This window comes from Saccostrea cucullata, unplaced genomic scaffold (genome assembly GCF_032062105.1).
Source record: "Saccostrea cucullata isolate Sc308-1 unplaced genomic scaffold, CSIRO_AGI_Scuc_v1 ctg174, whole genome shotgun sequence".
Classification (NCBI taxonomy): domain Eukaryota; kingdom Metazoa; phylum Mollusca; class Bivalvia; order Ostreida; family Ostreidae; genus Saccostrea; species Saccostrea cuccullata.
This window is the reverse complement of record NW_026931824.1, coordinates 156195-178936: the sequence shown is the minus strand read 5'-3', so window position 1 is coordinate 178936 and position 22742 is coordinate 156195. Positions and strand designations below refer to the sequence as shown.

The 22742-nt window shown below is 33.9% G+C and overlaps 3 protein-coding genes across 6 annotated transcripts; 1 reads left to right on the top strand and 2 right to left on the bottom strand.

Moving 5' to 3' along the window:
* Nucleotides 1–2669: 2669 nt before the first annotated feature.
* LOC134233630 (electron transfer flavoprotein beta subunit lysine methyltransferase-like) lies at nucleotides 2670–4215 on the bottom strand. 2 transcript variants are annotated; one of them, XM_062715610.1, is made up of 3 exons: nucleotides 3868–4215; nucleotides 3334–3464; nucleotides 2670–3012 (listed from the first exon to the last, which is right to left on the bottom strand). In XM_062715610.1, exons 1-3 carry the CDS (start codon nucleotides 4137–4139, stop codon nucleotides 2675–2677), a joined length of 741 nt encoding a protein of 246 aa, XP_062571594.1. In that variant the 5' UTR covers nucleotides 4140–4215; the 3' UTR covers nucleotides 2670–2674. The 2 variants fall into 2 exon arrangements, with proteins under 2 accessions (XP_062571594.1, XP_062571595.1); XM_062715611.1 differs by having other exon boundaries at nucleotides 3382–3464; nucleotides 3868–4139.
* Nucleotides 3385–10543, top strand: LOC134233627 (switch-associated protein 70-like). Of its 3 annotated transcripts, none has more exons than XM_062715607.1 (10): nucleotides 3385–3528; nucleotides 6395–6575; nucleotides 7098–7658; nucleotides 7932–8078; nucleotides 8264–8375; nucleotides 8612–8784; nucleotides 8895–8957; nucleotides 9083–9249; nucleotides 9556–9754; nucleotides 9924–10543. In XM_062715607.1, the coding sequence occupies exons 2-10, from the start codon at nucleotides 6408–6410 to the stop codon at nucleotides 10401–10403; spliced, it is 2070 nt and encodes a 689-aa protein (XP_062571591.1). In that variant the 5' UTR covers nucleotides 3385–3528; nucleotides 6395–6407; the 3' UTR covers nucleotides 10404–10543. The 3 variants fall into 3 exon arrangements, with proteins under 3 accessions (XP_062571591.1, XP_062571592.1, XP_062571590.1); XM_062715608.1 differs by lacking the exon at nucleotides 3385–3528 and adding an exon at nucleotides 4325–4452; XM_062715606.1 differs by lacking the exon at nucleotides 3385–3528 and adding an exon at nucleotides 4444–4570.
* Nucleotides 10544–10715: 172 nt separating this feature from the next.
* Nucleotides 10716–17218, bottom strand: LOC134233628 (splicing factor ESS-2 homolog). Its single transcript, XM_062715609.1, has 8 exons — nucleotides 16993–17218; nucleotides 14701–14860; nucleotides 14257–14370; nucleotides 13765–13910; nucleotides 13261–13381; nucleotides 12602–12957; nucleotides 11968–12083; nucleotides 10716–11816 (listed from the first exon to the last, which is right to left on the bottom strand). The coding sequence occupies exons 1-8, from the start codon at nucleotides 17098–17100 to the stop codon at nucleotides 11495–11497; spliced, it is 1443 nt and encodes a 480-aa protein (XP_062571593.1). The 5' UTR covers nucleotides 17101–17218; the 3' UTR covers nucleotides 10716–11494.
* Between the last annotated feature and the right edge of the window lie 5524 nt (nucleotides 17219–22742).

Here is a 22742-nt window from a genome sequence, read left to right as displayed (position 1 = left end):
AACAAATGGATAGGAAAAATAATCATTATATAATCAAATATAAACAACAAAAAAGGGGAAAAAAATCCGTTCTATAAAGGATAAACAGGTTTTCATAAGGTAATTTGGAAGAAGATCATATGGCAATTAATTTGATTATCCTACTAGTTAAGAAATACTTATTTCAGCAATCAAGAAAAAAAAACAATAATATTGTTTTTAATGAAATCTTAAAATATTTAAATAATTACTATTGTTTAGAAGAAAAATTGTCAGGAAATATATTTTACAAAAATAGATGGTCCAAGTGGAAGTGTCTTTTTAATGTGTCTAATAGTAACTCTTAATATAATTACTGATTGAATATCCATTGCATATTGCGTAAGTTTATGTTTATGTACATGTATATTATACGTATATTGAAGTGTATCTACCCTTATGTATGTATACTAGATGTTTATAAATGTGTGTGTATTTGTATTTTTCCAACAGGTATGAGAGTGGGAGAGAGAGGTGTATATGTCTTGCAATTACTTAAATAAAAAAAAGAAAAAAGAAAAGGGTTTTCATAAGCATTTTAGTATGATTTTACTGAAGGAAGCAGATGAAAAGCTGTTTGTTTAATTGTTTTTTAACGATCCCTTTCGAGAATTTTTCACTCATATCGAGACTCCACCACTTGACGGTAAGGGCCTGCTTTAAACCTACCTATACTCGGCACTCAGGGCCATTAAGATGTGAACTGTCTTTTTTCGTGTCAGCTTCGGGACCTTGATTTTTACGGTCTCCTCCGAAGAAACGGTCTCAACGTCCCGCAGTGGGAGAAGAAAAAGGTGAAGATAACTAATTGCCATGTACCTTAAAAGAAGTGTACAAACAAAATAAATCTGTAGGTAATCATAACAGGGCATAAAACACAGACCAGTATCCTGTTGATCAATCACATCCGCTGTGGATCTTTTCTGTTGTAAATAGGTAGCTGAATATTCCGTAGCGAACAAAGGCTTTACAATTGGTAAGAAACATGTCGACCAAATAACGATCCAAGAAAAATTTACATTAATTATGTTAACAGGGTCTTTATAACGACCAAATGATATACACAATGCTGACTTGAAACTGTTTTTTTAAATCCCTGTAACATCAACTTGTCTGTATGAAATATAAAGAATTATAGTCCTTGGTGTAAAAATTGAACTTTGGTTTGCGCTTATAAACAAAATTTGCATTTTTAAGTTGAGAGACGTAAACATCATTTAGGGGTACTTAACACGAACAAAAAAAAATAATACATGGATTGATCTATATTTTTGAGTGTTTTTGATTTGAAATGGCATAAATAATACATCACTGAAATATAAAGAAATTATAGGTTTCCTTGATGCTTAGATATGAGACTTTGTTTTGCTTTCTATATAATTCCATACAAAATTTTGCACAAATTTTTAACCTTATGATAAAACCTTAAAATATTCTCCCACTATACTTGGTAAACATCATTCAGATTACCAGTTTAAATATAAATCTATGAGAAATATTGCTGGTTCCTAAAAAAAAAAAAGTTTGTGTTATTTATCGTTAAATGTGATAGTAGAATGTTACAAGTACAAGCTAATAAAGAAGATTAACGATGGAAAAGTTGAGGTCATGTCGGATTTCAGACAATTTAGTTGCTATTTGGTCCTTATTTTCCATAGTCAGTGAAACAGCCAAAGTTAAAACATATATGAGGCTGATTCCGCGATGTTTTTTTTTTATTTCAAGTTCACTGGAAAATACCCAAGTATCTAGTCACTATGATTATGAATGAAGTAACTTTTTTAATTGATAAAACATCGTCGAAAACATGTTTATCTGAAAGCGGGTCTGAAATCCTGAACCGGTGCTTTCTTCTCGTGAAGATTTGTTTTTAATTATTTACAAGAAAGTCTGGAAATATATACAGGTGGGTTAATATAGGAGCACATAGAGTACCCATCGGACATTTAACAAATTTAATTTGGTGTTCCATAGTTGACACTTACACAAAAACTTACAAAAAATCTATAACAGCCTGCTTCGTGTATTTATCATCTTCCACTGAAGCAAACCTCCTGTGCGATATGTAGATAAAACTTCCTATAAAATGATGATTTGATGTGATTTCGACTTTACCAAGCACACGTCAAGTTTCCGATAGGACTTTCCAGATCACAACTAATAAATGCATCAGTGGATGGTACTCTGGAATATCGCTGGGAGCCCCAATTTTACATTAGTTTAGGAGGAATACAAGTTCTTAAATACATTTACATCTACAATTAAGATTTCAGCAGGCTGAGCAAGTTATTATATTTTTAGATGAAATTTAAAATGTTCTTCAAACTTATCATATTGGACCTTTTTACATTTTTTTTTACATTTTTTTAATTATTGAGTTCTTTTGCCAGCTGTTTTCAATAGATCCTTTTCTCTGTTTAACGACCCGGACCAATTATTCTTTACATGGGAGACTTGTACCCGGAAGTTTAAGCTTTGATGTTTGACAATGCTTAATCGTGTCCTTATTGTTCAAACTATCAAAGAAATAAAAGCAAACATTTATATTTTTATGGTAAGATTTATTTACTATACGAATCAAAACAAAATTAAGACGTTGTATATAACAATCATGTATATATCCGACTCCAAAACAATAAGCCTTGCACACGTTTATCTAACACTTGAATTTCCACACTGTTCCCGTAGACATGCCACTGTTTTCCTTGAGACAGTTTTCCGGAAGTGGACACTGATAAAGACTGACCAGATTTCTCCTCAGAGGATGGCTGACCAGTGGTAGACGCCCAGGGTCGCCCACTAACACCTCTATCCCTCCCTGGGACAGCTGGGGTAACCAGACGCTAAATCTGTCCGTGAAATTCTCATCATAAAACATGTCACCTAGAAACACAATGTCCCAGCCACGCAAGTTGCTGCCTATGATGTCATCTGATGACGTATCCACGCAGACTCTATTCAGATCACAGTTCATTTTTATTGCCTCTATGGCCACTAATAGTAAAAAAAAAGTAATATAATAATATCACTATGCAATTCAATTTTGTATAATAATTTAGTTATCTTGAATAAAAACCATCCTCCATTTTCAATTCATTACTAATTAATGTATAAAATGTAATATATGCATTAAAATACACTTGAAATATAGTACTAAAGTGGAACTTTGAGCTATGATAAATTCTGCTTAAATCAGAGGCCGTTAAATGATTGAGTTGAAAAGATACGGAAATAAAACCTCTCTTCTCTAGGGTAATATTTTAACCAACGCTATAAAAGAGATGAAAGGAAAGGAAGTTAAAACAGTTTTTTCACCGTGGTCTATGTCGTTAGCACAGACTGTGTGAGCGCCGGACATCTTACTGGCGATAGCGGAAGCCCCGCATCCACTCCCGATATCAAGGACTCTCTTGTCAGTAAACAGACGTGGATTGTCTAGGACAAACCTACAAATCACAAGATACAGGCTTACTCATCGCCAATATGAAGAGCCTGCCACCCTTCAACATGGTAAGTCACAATTTTCGACAATCGTTGATACTATATAATACTTTAATATTTCTTCTAAGCTACTAGATTATAAAATATAGACGAAATGCATGAATTAACAATTTCTATTCACATTTTTCCTTTAAAATTTCACTATAACTCACGTAACAACGATATATACATGTAAGGTTTTGATACGTTGATACTTGAAATGTAAGAGTTTGTGATGTAATATTTGATAGTAAAACTTACAAAATACTTCAATAAATTTATGAGATTTTACGGAAGTTAAAATGATATCGGTGATAAATATGGATCGTGTTACTTTTTAAGTAAATTACGATCCCTCATAAAATAAACCTTGATAACACTTGTCCTCCCGGCCAGTAGAAAGCCCAGAATGGATCAGTAAACGGTGCGTCTTCTCCTCTGCTGTGCCATAGTGCACATTTTGGCGTGATTAAATGAAGCTGTATCTCCGGAGTCATGTGATCTGATGTCACTTCCGTGTGTGTTCGAATAAGTTGTCGCACCTGTTCAAAGGTTACAGAATTGGAACAGAAGCATCTTGCGACGGTTTGAATTCGTGTAAAACTGTGGCCAAAGATGACTGATGTCAGTTTCAGGGGCATTCTGGCGCGTTTTCCATATCAGCTACATATATTACTGTAATCAAATCTTCTGTAACGAAAAAGTTAAGAAATTTAAAATCAACGTGCAAGCATTTATATGAGTTTGAGTTAATGTGTCATAGCCACCGCACACAGAGAAAGTTTTAAGTTTGGAGCAAAATAACCTTACCTGAGGCCATATGGGAATTAATTTGAAACAACTCGTGTGTGTGAACTGACGTACTTGATGACAATGCTGTTATGTGTTGAATGTAAATGTTTTGGTTGTCCCTAAATCTATTTTCATCCTTGGACGCTTTGTAATATCCGTTCAGTAAGTACGGGGGCTCGTGAGATCATTAGACTTACATATACTTGAACTGAAAAGGATGATTAGTGAACTTTAACTGAATTTACCTACATTTCGCCATGTTTAATGTCATCTCGCATAGGTAAGTTTTAAACAGAGAAATGGCGACAGGTAAACGCGACACGAATGTAATATTTTAGTCTTGTATAAAGCTGGTCCTGTGTATAGTATAATAAATATAAACTAGACAAGTAAGTCCATGTCGTGGTTAGTCAAGAAGGAAGTTGGACACATGGATTACAGTTGTTCTTTACACGTAATTGGTGGGGCGATTAAATCGATCAAATTCCAGGGTAAAATGAGGAAAAATATGACAATAAAATGTTTGTATTTGTGAAAAATTTGCTTTGGCATGTTAATTCTGATTACACTATAGATGTCTTTATTAATGTTTTCCTATTGAAGTTGAGAAGTTTATTCAAGTTATTAATAAGAACTTTATTGGAAGACTGGGAAGGCACATATATTCAATGGCGAATCTTAATTACAATATGTACTCCCAGTATCATACATTTATATCAAGACATGTATTAGACTATTGAATGATGAAATAGCCTTGATAGTTCATAGGATTGTAGCTTATATGTACATAGGTATTCAGTTTGTAAAGAAGTAATTTATTGAAACCTTCACTTTAAAATCGCAATTTTTAGCATTGATACACGTATATCTGGCCTTTATTTTACTGCGTTTGGAATGTACTTGTTTTTATAATCATGTTTCACACGTGGTAAATGAAATGAGTTAATACTTTTAAGAATTTGTCACCAGCACCTTATATATTGTACTGTACATGCCACATATATGTTAATGTAATATTGAATGATAAAATTCTTATAATTTGTGGGATATTGGATTTGTGTAGATGTGTTTATGTCATTCGAATTAAACCAGAACCATGAATTCGACATCTTTAAGTTTGTGATCTCATCAATTAATTCATAAAGCTTTAAAAAGTATAGCTTATTTACCTTTCCAATTTGATCCGCTCCCCAACAAAATCCAGACACTGAGACACTGAGACAGGAAAAAAATGCAAGATTGTATAATACGAAAATATAAAATTTCCCCGTCACAATATATCGTTATATGCCCTTCTGTACTTTTTAAAAATACACAAGTATTGTAAACAAACGATTGTTTTTCAAGGCAATAACAGCCTATCATAATTTTGACACTCTGTCTGGGAGATGTTCTTTTACTAGTCTCTTAAACCTAAACCCCGCCATTGATGGTTAATATGCCGTAATCGGACGATTTATTAATCGGATACATAAAATTTTCTCCATTGGCAGCGTTAAAGGAGGTTTTGGAGCTGCTTTTCTGTTTCGCCTTATCTGATTGGTTGATTGTAATACAGTTTATATATCTAACCAATCAGATAAGGCGAAACAGAAAAGCAGCTCCAAAACCTCCTTTAACGCTGCCAATGGATTTTATGTATCCGATCCGGCCATATCCTGTTTTTTGTTTCTAATTATAAGAAAAAATTGTGTATATAACGATATATCAGTTTCCTTACATTTTTTTCATGTGTAGCTACTTCAGGTGCCTGTGGGCAGGCGTCACAATGCCCTCTGTACTTTTTGTATCGATTGTTTCATGCAAAAGAAACGGCCATCTGTCTTCAAAATGCGCAAATGTCATAAATAAGAGATTCATCCGGCCATATCCTGTTTTAAAATAAGAAAAAATTGTGTAAATCAGTTTCCCGTGTGTAGCTGTATGGCCATGGGCGGATCAAAGATATTGAATATCAATAAAAATTGACCAAACAGTATTTCATCATTTTATTAAACAACAAGCACACTGTTTTAGCTCATATGATAAGCATTATGTACGAATTTTAGAAAAAAAAAATCTAAAAACTATAAGGCAAATAATTTTATGTATGTTGTGTTACTAGATCCATCACAGAAATGTTAAAGAACAAAAAGTCCGTTAAGCAGTCCTCAATAACTACCTCTGACGACATGGTGGCTCACTCCCCCCTGAGATCCCCCACTGAGGTTAACAAACTCCTGTGGTACACCTTCAATACACTAGTGGACTCGCATGACGGCACCGCCCACATTTCAACGCTGAAGGTGACTGTAATTTATAACTTAGCAAGTGATGTATGTTTACTTATAAATTGATGTTTTTTTCTTGGAGCTCAAAGTAAATGAGCGTTTATTTATAAGTGCACGTTTTATGTGATCTTGGTAACTGTCGTTAGATAAATGTTACGGTAAATGCATACTGGAAACTGTATTTTTCGTCTAAAAAAAATTATTGAATTTTATCTATCCATTTGATATGTTAAGAGTGATTCATTCAACACAAATTTGATATGAAATCTGCACCATTTGCAAAAATCTAAAAGATTGAATTGTTGAATAACATACACCACTTAAAACGCAAAATGGATCATTTAAAAAAAATATCTAGGAAATATCATTTAGATACAGAACTCATTAAAAGAAAAAAAAATGAATATTGTATTCTGTAATTTAATAAACTTTCTTCATTTTTTTTTTCATTTCAAAGCATATTCATTATTCAATCACACAAAGTTGATTTTTCCCATACCACTCCATTCTAAAGTGCAAGTTCTTTTCTCTTTACAGGTGCTGATTTCAAGTCTTGGTAGAGTTCTTGGGTTTGAAAAATCAGAAGAACTTCTGAATATTGAGGGACGGAATAATATAGACTTTCCTTTACTGTGTAAAATTATTGATAAAGAACTTCTACAAGTCAATTCGAATACTCCCCCGAAAGGAAATTCCGAGGACCCTACTGAACTATATACTGTCTGTTGGAATATTTACTATGATCACCACTACACGAAGTCCGATTTTAACCTTTATAAGTCTGATGAACAAAATCTATTCAAAATGTGGATGTTATTCATCCTGTTGTCTGAAGATGCTGAAAATGATGTTCCGAACGGACCACCAGTCATCGATCGTGAAGAAATGGGAATCCTCTTCCGGTCTTTTGTATCTTTATCCGGACTCACAGAATTAGAGGACAAGATTCAAGAAGTGGAATCCGCCACAGGAAATTTGAAATTCATTGAATATAAGGATGTATTTATTGGATTGTTTGGCTCGAAACTCTCAGAAAGTGATTTTAAATTTTACCTCACAAAAATTTACGAGCTTTACATCGATGACATTTTTCAAAAGGTACCAACTAAATGCATATACATGTATGTACAAAGGTCTATGCACATGTAAATAGCATGTTTAATTTTTAAAGATTAAATTGTACCTCTATTTGAACGCTACAAGGCACTGGAAAACTACAAATTAAGATATTTTTATTTGATTACTTTAAGATTACATGTATTATTTTTTCAGTCTTTTAAATAACGCTGTGTCATGTATTCTTACTTTTTGAAATCAATTTCCTATTTACACGTGATAAGTTGTTCAAATTTTCCTGGTTTGTTCCTATAGGGCATGCTGTGTAAGAGAGGTTATCAGGTGAAGAACTGGAAAGATCGCTGGTTTGTCCTCAGAAAGAAGACCCTGAAATACTTCCCTAACTCACAAGAGAAGGAACTCAAAGGCTGTATCAACATTGCCAAGGACTGTAGAATAGAGGTCAAGCACCAGTAGTTTTCACTGACATTGTTTAATCAAAAAATATTCCCTGTTTATATGCTTTTCCACATTAATGACAGGTTTTCAATATGATTTAAAATAATTCAAGAAATAACATAGATTTTGAGTGATCTACCAATAATATCAAAGCAATAAAACAACTGAGTTTCCTTGTACAATAACAGGTTGTGTCAGATAAGGGCGGATCCAAGCCAAACCGATTCATCATCCACACCAGTTCCAAACCTTACGAATGTAGTGCAGCTGACACCCGTACACGGTCAGAATGGGTTACGGGTTAGTATTAAATACATGTGTTAAGAGAATTGCTAGTGGTTTGGACTCACCGTAGTGATACAACAAACACTCGCATCACTATGGACTGTAAAAAAAATTATACAAGTAGACTATACATGTATAATTACATCTCTTACATGTATACCAAGTTAGTGCGGAGTGCACAACACTCTGAAGTCTACATTATTAAACGTAACGCAATAGACGATTGTAAGACCTTTTTCATTGTTCTACAGTACTAAATCTTGCCATCAGTAAATGTGAGGACCCTGAATTCCACTACCACAAACACCAGTCCAAACAGCGACAAGCAAAAAGGCGGGAAAAGAGAACACGTGAGGAGGAGGAGGTGAAAAAGAGGCTGGAGGACGAGGAAACGCTCCGACGCCTACAGGAGGAGTACAGTGAGGTAAATGTCAATAATTGTTTTAATCTTTCCAATTTGTAGATGTATCAATGTATTCTGAATGGCGAATTATCTGGTGTTAATATACGTATAATACGTAAATATTTCTTCAGCGTCATCGACAGGATGAAATGCGTCTTCGGGAACAAATGGAAGCATTGGAGGCTGAAAAACTTGTAAGTATAGTTGTACTATCTGCCGTTTAAAATACATAATAACAAAGCATGCATGTAAAAGTACATACATTTTTAAGACGCATTGGTAGCTCAGCATGATTACCTAGATTTTTTTAAATACATAGGCAAGAGAGGATTTGGAGTCGCGGTTGCTGAAGGAGGCAGCATTACGTGAAGTGGAGAAACGTCGTCTGCGAGAGCTAGAGGAAGTAAAGAAAGAACTGCAGCGTCTTCTGGAGGAAGAGCGACAAGCAAAGCGTGACGAGGAAATAGTGCGCCAGTTACAAGCAAAGTAATAATGTGTAATACACAGCTAATTAGTATCACATAGAAAATAATCCACAGCTAATTAGTATCAAATAAAAAATTGAAAACAAACATTGTCCTATACTCCTATACAAACTCGAAATGGTACAAAATGGAAGCAAGCATGCAGTTAATTTCATATCATAGTTTTTTTGGTCATTAAAATAGGAAGCAATACAAATTAATGAACGTTTTGATTAATGTGATGCAATTGCTTAAATATACAAATGATTTTTTAAGGTTAAAAAATCTTTAGGCCTATAATTAAACAAGTTGCGAATGTATTTGACAGTCTGTTAGAGGAGGAGTCCCAGAAGCGAGCAGAGCTAGAGAGACTGCGACAGGAGCAGGAGGAATTACTCCGCCAAGAACGACAGGAGCGGGAGGGGCTGGAGGGGCTCAAGGAGAAACAGGAGCAGAACCTCAGAGAGGCCCAGGAAAGGTTACATCAGCTGGAGATTGAAAGAGAGGCTGCCAATGCTAATCTGCAGGTGCGCAGGGTTCTTTAGCAAATCTGTTATTGAATATAGCATACAATGTCAGAGTTCCGTTTACATAGAGAGACAAAATGTCTAAAGAATGAAGAAAAAATAAAGTTGTTGATTTTCATTGATTTGTGCCAAAATAAGCCTGTTTATATGAAATTTTATTTCTATACAGGAAGCAACAAGTAAGCTAGAGAAAGCAGAGAAGGACCGTACAATTGCTGAAGCCAAAATGAAGCTATGGAAGACTCCAACCATAGGTCTTGCTCGTCCAGTTCTCCCCAAAACTGATCCCTTTGTGACACACCGCGGGGAGGGTGCATTCTGCGATAAGGATTTTCTAAAGAAAGAGGGAGAGAAAAGTAGTGATCATGAAGAAAACAAAGAAACCGAGACTAATCCGCCCATAATCAAGCCGGAACGGAAGAACAAAAACGTAAAATCGGACAAAAATATGAAAATGGATACAAATGGTGAGGATCACCCAAGCAAAAGTAAAAACCAAGACACAATACAGAACGGGGACATGAATAATACAGATACTGAGAAATTCCGTGATAGTGCTTCATCTGATAAAGAAAATCTGGCATTGGAAAACCAAGTCAACCAACTCCCTGATGAGAGCCTGGAAACAGAGCTAAAGATCACCGAGTAATTCAGACTTCAGCATTCAAACTTTATCATGCCATGTCAGGAATGACATAATTTTAAGTGCATGAGGCCTTGTTCTAATTAGCTAATTTATTTAAAAATTAACTTAAAATAAAACATTTTATTAAACAATACTGAATGCAAGTTAGCATTTATTTGATTTTTTCTTCAGGGTGGGGGTTGATGAGATATGAACACAATATAAATCAAAGGGCTATTATCCTTGGCAGAATGCCATTTATACAGTGAAAAAAACTGTCAGAGGTATTCACAAGCATCAAACTTGGATTACCTTAAGTTTGCACAAGAGAGATAATTTTCAAATAAAATAAATTTTTAATATTTAATCAATGTTTTTCCACCCGAAGGCAAAAAACCTGCAGACACATATTTCATGAAAAAACACAACTACCCTATCATTGCAGAAAAAATATAGGTACATTTAAGGCATATTTTATTAACTCATTAATGTTCAGTACACTGAAACAAGCAAGAAATAGGAAAATTATTCAATATATATAAATTTGATATTCTGTGATATGAATGCACTGAAGATGACAACATTACATAATTTTAAGTTTGCAAGTTAAATGTCTTGCAATTGATTTTTTTGAGATGCCTGGATTCAGATTGGGAATTACAGGAAGAGACTCTTGGGATTGCTTAAAATTCAAGTTTCTGGCTTCTTTGTATACTTAAATTAATGTGTCCCTATCAAGTTCACACAAAACATTCAAGTGATTTTTCTAATTTTTTTTTTTATTTTATACATTTATTTAAAGGCATTAAAATTCGCCTTAAAACCACATATTTTCTTACTTTATTATGATGTATCACACGTATTTTTGTATACTGTCAATTGGACAAAAAACAAAAGTCTTTGACTTTCCTCTTTTAAAAAAAAATGTAACTTTCATTTCATAAAATGTAAGTGATATCTGCTTTTTGCTTTACACTGAAAAGGACAGTACAGAATGATTTGCAAAATATCATTCTCAAGCACACTGAACACAATATTTTGCATTGCTCTCTTAACCACAATTTCACTGAAAATTTTCCTCATGAAACAATATCCTGTGATTCAATCACCATATATCAAAAGAAATCAGCAGCCTTGGGTCTTTTGGGGAGCTGTAATAGATTGTCTGTGAGGGACTGCACATCCCCACCCTCTCTCTTACTGCCCGGTGTCCGCACTGCTGACGGGGTGCTATTTTTAGGGGTCCGACTGGGGGTAAGACTGATAGGTGTCTTACTCCCAGGAAGTCTGTTGGAAGGAGAGGGGGTGTAACTGGCACGGAGGGCTTTATCTGTATTGGACCGGATTCCGAGTCGTGAGTGAGCTAGTTTCTGAGCAGCTGGTGACATGGAGCTTATCCTGTCTGATGTACTACGCCCAAACTTGGGGGAAAAGGGTCTGAAAAAGATTAGATGTGTACAAGTTAACAGATGGATGATCTGAATGTTTTCAAGATACATAATTTTTTTGTTAATTTATAAAGTAAAACCTGCTATATAGTGAAGTGCAAGAAATTAATTACCATCATCATTCAAAAATGAACACTTACGATGCTAATCTTGCCTGAACACTGCGGAGAGCCTTTTCCTTCTTGTCTCGATGAGATTTGCTGGCTTTTTCTGCTAAATCCATTGCTAACTGATCCCTTTTGGGAATTTCTGGAATCTAATCGAAAACAAATCCTCATAACTAAAAGTTCAAAATGAATATCAGGGATATATGTAATACTTTTTTTCATGATGAATACTGGTTCATGACCATTTCCAGCTTAGTTTTGGACTTTCAGTAAGGCGAGGCATTCTCGACGTTACATAATTAGCTTCTGAAATTTACACAGCTTTCCTTCACTGTTGAAATATACATAACATGGAATAGAAATTTGGGCAAATGCCAATTAGTGTATTGAACAACCAATTACATTGTTTCATCCTGCAAAGAGGTGGAACTTAAGTAGTCTCATCCTTGTCAACAACAATTTAAAGTTCCTGATGTTATTAATTTCTTAACCAATGAGAATCTATTCGCCATTTGATGGGCAGTAACTTAAAACATGTAACGCCAAGAATGCCACGCCTTACTGAAAGTCCAAACTAAGCTGGAAATAGTCCTATTAGTAATACATCTTATTAAACAAGATGCAGAATATCATTTAGTCATACTGATATTTAAAAAAAGACACTTACTTTGAATGCTGGTCCAGATCCAATCATTGGAGTTTCCCCTCCTTCCAGTCTGAATGGTGTACTTTCAATTTCTCCCCATGTCATCAGAGGAGACTCATCAACTCCTGGAGCTGGGGAGGGAGTAGCTACAAATCCATAGCCATTGACCCGTGGGGACTCGGCCGGAAGTATCTCCTTGCCATCGTGTCCTATCTTCCCCTGATTGATAATGGCCCTTGCTGTGGCAGCATCTTTTATCAGAGCCTGATTTTTATTCTTGTTCCAGGGACACTGTGTAAAGCGTGTGTTCTCGTGAACTATTTTTCTGGGTTTTTGCTTCTGAGCATCTATGATTTCTTGTGCACTGAAGTCTGCACCTAAAAGAAGAAATGGCATTTTTCAATATAACCTGAATATTTGTGTATAAAATATTTCAACAAATTACTTATATCCATATGTATGCCTTTGACTTTTATCTTAGAGTCATTCAAGTGTTCAGGTGTACCTGGGACAATAAACTTACTAGGACTTATTGGTATATGTATCACATATCACATTTGAACAAAATTTCATCAAACGTATATCATATATGAATGTTTTGAAACATGGATGTCTGAAAGATTCCATATTCCAATACCCCCAGTCCCAAACATATGACCAGAAATCACACCCAGACTTACCATCAGGAACATACATCAGATTGTTCCTGGCCTGGTATTTCCACGTGTCTACACCAGCCTGAGGAGCTTCTATGGCTGCCTGCTGTTCTATGCTTGGCAGTGCAAGTCTATTTTCTTCTTCCTGTTTTTAAGCCAATAAAAAAATTTAATCCTAAAAATGTTTATCTTTCATGCAAATTAAGTCTAAGTTCATTTGAAAAAAATTTACCAAATACAAACAATTTTCAATGACATATCATAATTGACAGCATCATTTTTCAGGAAGTACATGTATATAAAATGCATCACAGTGTGAAATCTATTTCTTAAAGTTAACATTGTTGATTACTTTCATTTAATGATATCATAAAAACTAATCTGTACTTTTTTTTAATTTCAATTTGTTAATCATGCAATTTTCTATGTCAGTAATTATTAAGATAAAATCCTATGAACAAGTTCGAAATGCTAGAACATAATCAAATATCAAGATAAATGTACTACATGTACATCATTGTATCTTACTTGTTTTCTACTACTTTCATTCTCAAACAGCCAGGCATGTTTTTCTTTGTGTTGTTTTTGTGTTTCTTCTAAAATCTCAGCAAATGATGCATTGTCTTCACTTGTGTTTTTTGACATGTACGAATCCAAAGATAATTTTGGTTGTTCTGTTAAAAAAAATATTTTGAGTTCAAAATTAATTCAGTACAATTTGTAATGCCCTTTCATTACATTGTTCATTTTAAAATTAGTAGTCAAATACAGTAAAAATTTGTCATCAAGTTGCAGATGTTTTTGGCTTTTTAGCACTTTCCCTATGTGACATCATATATTTCAAGGTTAATAAGTAATTCTGAAAACTGAATTTAATGCACATTTACCAATATTCTCATCTGACCAGTTTTTGGAATTTTTGGTCATTCATTTATGCCATCAAAAAATCGCATATTATGTTACCCTAGGTTTCTTTTTCCTTTTAGAAAATAACAATTAAAAAAAATAATCAATACATACTTTTGGTGCTTGTTTCATCTTTCTCCTCTTTATTTTTCTCTTCATCTATTTTTTCTGATGTTGGTCCATCGTTTTGTCTAATATCCGGGGTTTCAAATGTTGCAGGTGAATTACCTGTAAAAAATCAAATGTAATGGCATAAACATACATATATATTGACAATTTAGCATAAAAGGGATATTATTTCCAACTTATTTGCAAATTTTATTTACTTACAAGAAAAGCAAAAACAAGGACATGCATCATTTCTTTTGGGTACTATTTATATCAAAATATATTAATGAAAATGTACTCTTATTACCTACAATTTAGTATATCATGAAAGTAGGTTCATTCTTAACTAAATGGCAAATTTTATTGATAAAGAAAAAGAAGGATATGTAATATTTTCTTTATTTTCAGTATCATCAAAATCTATCAATGAAATTTTGTTCTTTAACTTACAATCTGTCCGGTTTGTGGTGGGCCTTCCACCAGTAAACTTCAGCTGAAACTTCCGTAATTTTACGAGGTCATTTTTTTCTAGAGCTTCAAAGTATTCTGCTTTGGATTTTAGGTCAGGCAGATCAGGAAAAAAGTCTTCTTCTATTATGTGTTCAACATCCTGAAAATCAGAAAAAAAATTATAATGACAGTCAGGGGTGAGACAGTCACTTAGGGTGTGGAACATCCCCCTCCCCCCTAACAATTTTTTTTTCATTGTAAATCTAGGATCAAGTCACCCTTTTGTTATTTTTGTATTCTAATATGCACTACATGCTATCAATAATGTACCCTTTTGTGATTTACAGTCAACTCGTACACAAACCGAGTCGTACACAAACCGAGTCGTACACAAAAAGTCAACTCGTACACACAAATCAGAAGTCAACTCGTACACAAACTATTGCCATTCGTACATAGGTTATCCTACGTGATTTAAGGTATAGTTCTCCCCAGCTTTATAAAAATTGAGGAGTCAACTCGTACACAAAGGTTTTTCTTGTGCATTTTAAATTCTTAATCAACTTTATGCCTCTGATTGCGCAGATTGTTTCTGTTTTGTTTTGTTTTTTTAATAAGATTTTCCCGGCATAATTAAATCTGAGGCGTCATCTCCTATACACACTTTTGTTATTTAGATATATATATATATATATCTAATACATAACCAGGGATTTCATATACTATATAGATCTAAGTCCCTGATATAACTGAGAAGTCCGGTTTTGGGTTTTTTTTATTCTGTGGATTTAATTGTAAATATATTTTATATCTTTAGAGACAACTAAATTTGATTTCTAATTATTAAACATCATCGCAACAAGATATGTAAATTTTACATTTAAAAATTATTTTTCTTTTTATAAATGTAAGGATTATTTGTGGATATAAATAAAGCGTGATATACTTTAGATAGGAAAGTTTTTATGGCAACATAAGGAATATCGTTATATACATAATTTAGGTTAGATAGTAAATGCGATCAAAATACATCGTTAGATATTAATGGTATATCGTATCATTGCAAACAATTTCAAAAAAAAAAAATCAATTTTTTTTTTTTTTTCTAATTAAAAAGACAGTTATACGGCAGGATAAACATGTCTCTCGTAATCTCTTAAGAAATGAAGAAAGACTCTTTGAACCAAATTAGGAGCATTTCGTCATTAGTGTTTGCCGCAGATCCAACAGATTCAAGAAATCACCGCGCTTGTGTTGGTTTAACAATAATTGTATGAACACCTAATAAGAGAAGCCACGGTTGAATCGGGTTGATTTAAAATGTCAAACCACTTACGTATTTTTGAAAAAAAAATCTAAGTCAAGCCACTAACGTCTTTTTGAAAAAAAAATCTAAAAAATAAATAAATAATTATAACAAAATTCTTTAATATTCTGATTTTTTTCTGGATTATACATTATTCACATAGAACTAATTCCTAACAGTTTTAAATAAAACCCAAACAAGTTGAATCAATTTAGTATTTATCAAAAAAAAATTAAAGAAGAAAAGTAATACTTCTCTTTAGTCGCTTTTATTATTTTTTTTTATAGATTAAACATTATTCGTGTAGGATTAATTCATAACAATTGTATATAAATGTTGTGTACGAGTTGACTTCTAGTTTGTGTACGAGTTGACCTTTTTTTGTGTACGAGTTGACTTTTTGTGTACGACCTGGTTTGTGTACGACTCGGTTTGTGTACGACTTGACTGGACACCCCCTTTTGTCTATATATGCTGTTTTTAAATATATCATTTTCAACAGATGTATTAGTAGGCATTTGTACACATTACTGCAGGTGACTGCAGTCGACCATGTTCAGAAAAAATATATTTGCATCATTGAGATCATCAGATGCCATGGGAATTGTTGTATATCTATCGGATTAAAAATCGGAGAGGGCTACATTATAACAGCTTAGTATAATTAACAAGATATGTGTGCTCTTTAGCAGTCACACCATCTGACACTGACTGACAGTCTAACAAAATGCAATTAACTGAACGAGTTATTAAAACAGTTAGTCAGTAAAATTCTAGAGTAAAATTTACTATCTGACAGAGACCTTGTACTACAAGATGTAGGACTATAAAGAAAACAAAAACTACAAACTGAACAATGAACCGTGATTATATCTATAACCAGAAACATTTTTGATACTAATTAAATAATTTCCCCCTGTTTTTTATCTCCTGTAATTTAATTCTTTCATAAGTATTGCTACTACACACACACAAAAAGTAAATACCTTTGTGTATGTGTCTTCGTCCAATATTTTCTGTGGTTTCTTCCTCTGTTTAACAGTAATTGAACTTGCAGGAATAACGCTAAGTGGGTCTTTCTTTTCTAAGGCCATTCGTTCATACCTTTTACGTCTGATCAGTACAAATACTATTCCTCTATGTTGTTTTGCTTTTCAGTCAACTCACATCGACGTCACTGGTGCGCTTTGAAGTTGAAAACGTTTCAATCACGTTGATGCATTCTAAAAGTTAACATGGTAGCGACTTGTTCTCCGGATTGTGAGTTCAGCTGAGTAAAAAAAATATGATTAGACTCTGAATCTACACAGGTGCGAATGTCAAAGACAAGAAAAAATACTGTCAAGTAACTTGTCCACTTAGCCTAGTTTAAAAAAATGTTTTCATACACAGGGATATCTCGAGTTTGTCTAAATTCACCACTAAAATATATGTTTTACTCAGTTCAGTCTGATGCTTCAATTTAACTGCCTTACGTGGATAACATATATATTTAACATATATGATAGAATTAGCAATCAACCGGAAGTATATACAAAGAAAACAGTAATTCATGAAAACTGCATATAAAATAAGTTTGTTGTTTAAGGTCCCTCTCGAGAATTTCTTACTCATATTATCGGGACGCAACCACTTGCCGATGGAGATCTGCAAATGTCCTAATCATAATTTAAATTAATACTCGGCACTCAAGGCCAATGAGCAGTAATAGATCTTTTTCGTGCCATCAGCTGCTGCGGCGACACGGGACCTCGATTTAAAAGTTTCATCCGAAGGACCTGTCTCCACATCCCACAGTGGGGTTCGAACCCGCGACTTAAGGTTCATCTCCTTACTCCGCGACTCCATAGCAGACGGGTGCATTATTTAGAGCGTCTGCTCTAGAGTCGCGAAGTAAGGAGTTGATCCTTGTAAACGTCGCGGGTTCGAATCCCACTGTAGGACGTGGAGACAGGTCCTTTGGATTAGACCGGAGTTGCGTGTCGCAGTAGGCGCTGGCACAAAAAAGGTCCCTCACAGCTCAATGGCCCCGAGTGCTGTGCATAGGACAAAATTTGTGGCTCTCCATCGCAGACGCTCTAATCACGGCGACTAAATAGGTAAGAAACAAGGATTGTCATTTGAAAAAAAATCATTTTATACTACAAATATTTTATTTTAAATAAATATTTACTTTGAAAAAAAACAACATAAGCCGAATAGTTTCAGTATTTTCTGGAAACAGCATTCTTGCTCAATATTTATTTCTTACTAACAAGTCTACATGACAATTAAACCTATAGATTAACAAAAAGCCTATGGCCCTTATGGTTCACCTGAGTATCATGCAACAACCTCTAACAATTGAATATGATTTGGGTTTAAAACTACTGGCCATGAAGTTCACAATTTTGGAAGAGACACCCTTGCTCATCATCATTATGTATTCAATTCATTCGAATAATATGTAATCCCCAGTATCCCTGACCCAGAGGCCCTGAAATTAACCGTGTTGGAAGAGGGACCTTTCTTCATTATAAATATGTACTTAGATCATTGGCATATTACCCAGGAGTAAAGGAAAAGAATTTCAAAGAATTCATGCATTTTCACTATATCAATATAATCATGCAAGTGACCAATGACAAGGTAAGTAAATTTACGAGTTCCATTTTTATTGAAAAAGCAGCTGTCAGTGATATCAAAAAGGCCGGACTTTATCGAGGGGAATGGTTGTGTATAAAGTTGAAACGTCGTAAGTTTTTAAGCTGTTGATTTTGAAGAAATTTTGTGATTTCAAATTGTCCAAAAGTTCCTTGGAATTTTTAAGTATCCACATCTAATTTACACCACTTCTTTGGAATACTAAGTATTCAAAATAATCAAAAGTCACATATGATTATGAAGAATTTCTTCCTTAGAAAGGAAACTATGAATAAAAGTTGGATTACCACTTTTAGAATTAAATCCATGTTCTTCTAAAATACAATTTATGTAATGAGCCTTACAAACGAAGACAATGTTATTACGTGCTTTGTCGGCAGGGACCAGAACGTACTGATCATGTAATCTATTTAATTCTTTTTTCACTTCTGGATTATTGAAGACAGAATGATAGATGGTTTTCATATTGCCCCTCAATCTTTTAATACGTGATTTTAACATGGATACATTTAATCCATTCAGAGAAAGTGTCAACGTCTTCTTTTTTATATCTTGCCCATTGTCTGGCGTAATCTTCAATAGAATCCATAATATTTATGAAATTCAGACTCCAGTTGAAGGATCGCGGTTCCCTATATTTAGGACTTTTCAAAATGAGTAATTTAAGGTCCTCATTGTTAACTTTATTTACGTCACCTGTAATGACGTGTCCAACAGGACTATAGTTATAGGGCGAAGAAGAACATGAACATGATGGAGGATTACTATAATGTAAGTATGTTTCACATACTCAATATCCAGGCCATGCAAAGTTTTTTTTTTGTAATTGAAAAGTTTGGAAGCAATAGTCGATGTATATTTGTAGGAAATACAAGGTGTAGTCTTTAATTTGAAATATAGTGGAATACAAGATTGGACCCATTTGTGATTAAGAATATTACTTATATTAACCGCGTCAATTCCTTTATTGGTATATTGAAGTATAAGGAAAAGACAGATCGCGTTAGCTGCATTTTCTTCCGTGAAACATAGGGGTTTAAAAGCCTATGATTTGCAATATCCATAATCACAGATTCGAACCTATATTCTGTTATCGAGGAATAAAAAAATGGGCTTTCCTGGACCTTTTCAAGAAGACTATTTAAAAGTTTCAAAGGGACAGAGTAAAGTTTGATACGAATATGATGTAGACCCAACTGTTGATTTACATAAGGTCGCAATGAATCAAAAGAGACATCGTATATTAACGGTTTACTGTAAGAAAGATGCCCTTGACTACGCTTACGTCTATGTGTACAGTGTATGGTTAAAAAGTCCCATCTCATTTACATTGTTATACTGTGGACTGGAAAGATTTCCAACACTTCCGACATTCTCGTTGCATCTACAGGGAAAGGCTGTCCCTTAAGTTTTCTAATCCAAAATTCTTCTCAAAGATAAGATTATAAAAGAACATTTATTTTCATAATACACGTGCATGACTAATACATCCTAACACCAGAATTCTTCAATCATTGACCATAAATTTCACAATTTAAGTAGGAGTCTCAATGTTTATGATATAATGAAATATATAGAGATAACGAACAGCATTCAAGCTCAAAAGTCCATAAAACAATACAAAATAGGAGCTGAGCAAACACAGACCTTCAAAACCTCAAAGTTAGGATCAGGTACAATGGAGGAGTGAGCAGCCCCTGCCGACCGGTCACACCCGCTGTGTTCCTTGTCATGATCGGGAAATAACGCAAAAATCCGTTGTCAATTAAGGGTGTAAATAAAGGTTTAACAATTAGTTGAAAACGTCATTCAGCATTTGACTCAATGTTAAATTGTATTTGCTGACAAGGTCATTGCATCGACCATAGAACTTTAAACAAAACTGCTGATATTCTTGTTTCATTAACTTGTTTGTCAATAACTTATACTAGTAATTACCTCGTTTAAAAAATCGTTCATACGTAGTGCATGCTCTTGCGTATCGAATCAATTGAGATATAGATCTATAAATCCCGTATGCAGGTTTCCAAAAGTTTTTTTTTAGTATCCTCATCTAATTTACACCACTTCTCGAATATATTGTTGCACAGTATTCTTGAAGTTTACCCTTCACTATACTATTAATATCTTGCTGAGGAGTAAAGAAAGAGGCTTGGTTGAACATTTACTAGAACCTGCTATGTATCATATCAACATTTGACAACTCGTTCTCAGGTATAAAGAAATATTATTTTTGAGCGCTAATATTACTATAGTTTTAAAAGATTTGGCCTCACCTCACAAACCACAGTTGGACAGAGACCACAAAATAACAGTTTTATTCCCTTTTCCCCATTTTCTATAAGTCTAAAGACAAAATATGACTAAAACTGGTTTTAGGATAACAGAAAAAAGGTTGAAAAATATTCAAAAGATAGCGGCCGACAGATAGTAATGGGTACCCTGAATGACCCATGTGAACTAAAGAATTACAACAGAAAGTGACATGAACTCGTGGCATTATAAAGTAATGGAGTAGTATCAGCTTAAAAAGACAACATGTATCTATCAAAATAGAAAAAATATATGTAAAAAACCTGTATATAATACAATAATATCTGCACGTAACGTCAAAGTATCATTGTATAATGAAAAAAGTATCAGCATATTATGTCACAGTAACAAAATACAATGAAGAAGTATCATCATAATATGAAGGTTATTTCGTGACATTGGACTAAGACAATAACAGAAACACACTTGATCAGATTAACAACAGTAAAAGGTTTAAGAAGTCTGAAAATACAGTCAATAAAAACAAGACTTTATTTGTTTTGGCGTGCTTGTCATGGCCATTTAATAATAAATTAGATATATCACAATGTATGCGCCGATCATTATGATAATATTGCAGCATAGGTAAATGCATATAGATAATGAGCAAGAGAAATACCATCTTGATCCAAGGAGTCTGGAAAAAACAGTACCCCCCGGAGACAGCATTCTTTGCAAAATTATGCCATCTAGACAATCCCTATAATCATATTTCTACCGGCATAATCTATTGCATTTTCCAGACTAAAATAAAACGATCCCTTGGCCTACATGTTAACTTTCGTGTTTTAATAAGATAAAATAGGAAGGATTAATGCACAATACATTTTAGTCAAATAAGGCGTGGGTTATGTCTGTGCTTTTAAAAACCATTCATCATAAAACACTAGGTGTATACACGTAAATAAGAAACTGTATCACAATACAAGTTTAAGAATTTTGATGTGAATTCCGGCGGAGACATAACTCGTTTTTCTGCCCATTTCAAAGGGCGATAATATTGTGTTATTTCTCATCATTAGTTTATCGAAGGGTTGTTCTATTTAAACCTTATCATTGCCTTCCTCAAACAACGTGACCGTCCCGATAGAGATTCCGTGGATTGATCTCCCGTTATGACTATATTAGGGCGCCAAACAGGATGAATCATATGACCATTGGGTGGACCTTTTTCCGGCGGTTTTCTTAACAATCACGGGTGCTGTGTGTAAAAAGTTACAACTCAGAACTATGCATGACGAGGCATGTCATCTTTATCTTTGTGGAAAATAATTCATCCCCATCATTTCTCCGGGAATTGCGTGGACATAATTTTAACATTAACGTAGAGGATACTTAATTTGTTTAAGAATTGAAACTCATACTAAGTATGTTATCATTATTACTTTATTATTATCATAAGATTTTGTTATAATTAATATTGAAATCAGTAACATCTAAGCATAAAACTTTTCAACACTTTATTTAACCATTCCCCAATATAAATTGTCTTTTTTCATATAACATAGAACTGCTTTTTCAATAAACATAAAAGAAGTTCAATTTTATTACAAGATGAATGCGGCCTCAATTTATGCGAAAAACAATGAAAGCTTAAAAAGTTCATGGAGCTGTATATTTAAGAGAACTTGAGATAAAAGACACCACAGAGTCATTCACATTTGTTTCATGTTGGTTGTTTTATTGACTGTTGTTGTTTATAGCCAGCAATCAACTTAATTGTAATACAAACAGGACAAGTTCATCTTCCTAATCATTACCTTCCCGATTTATGTGTAAA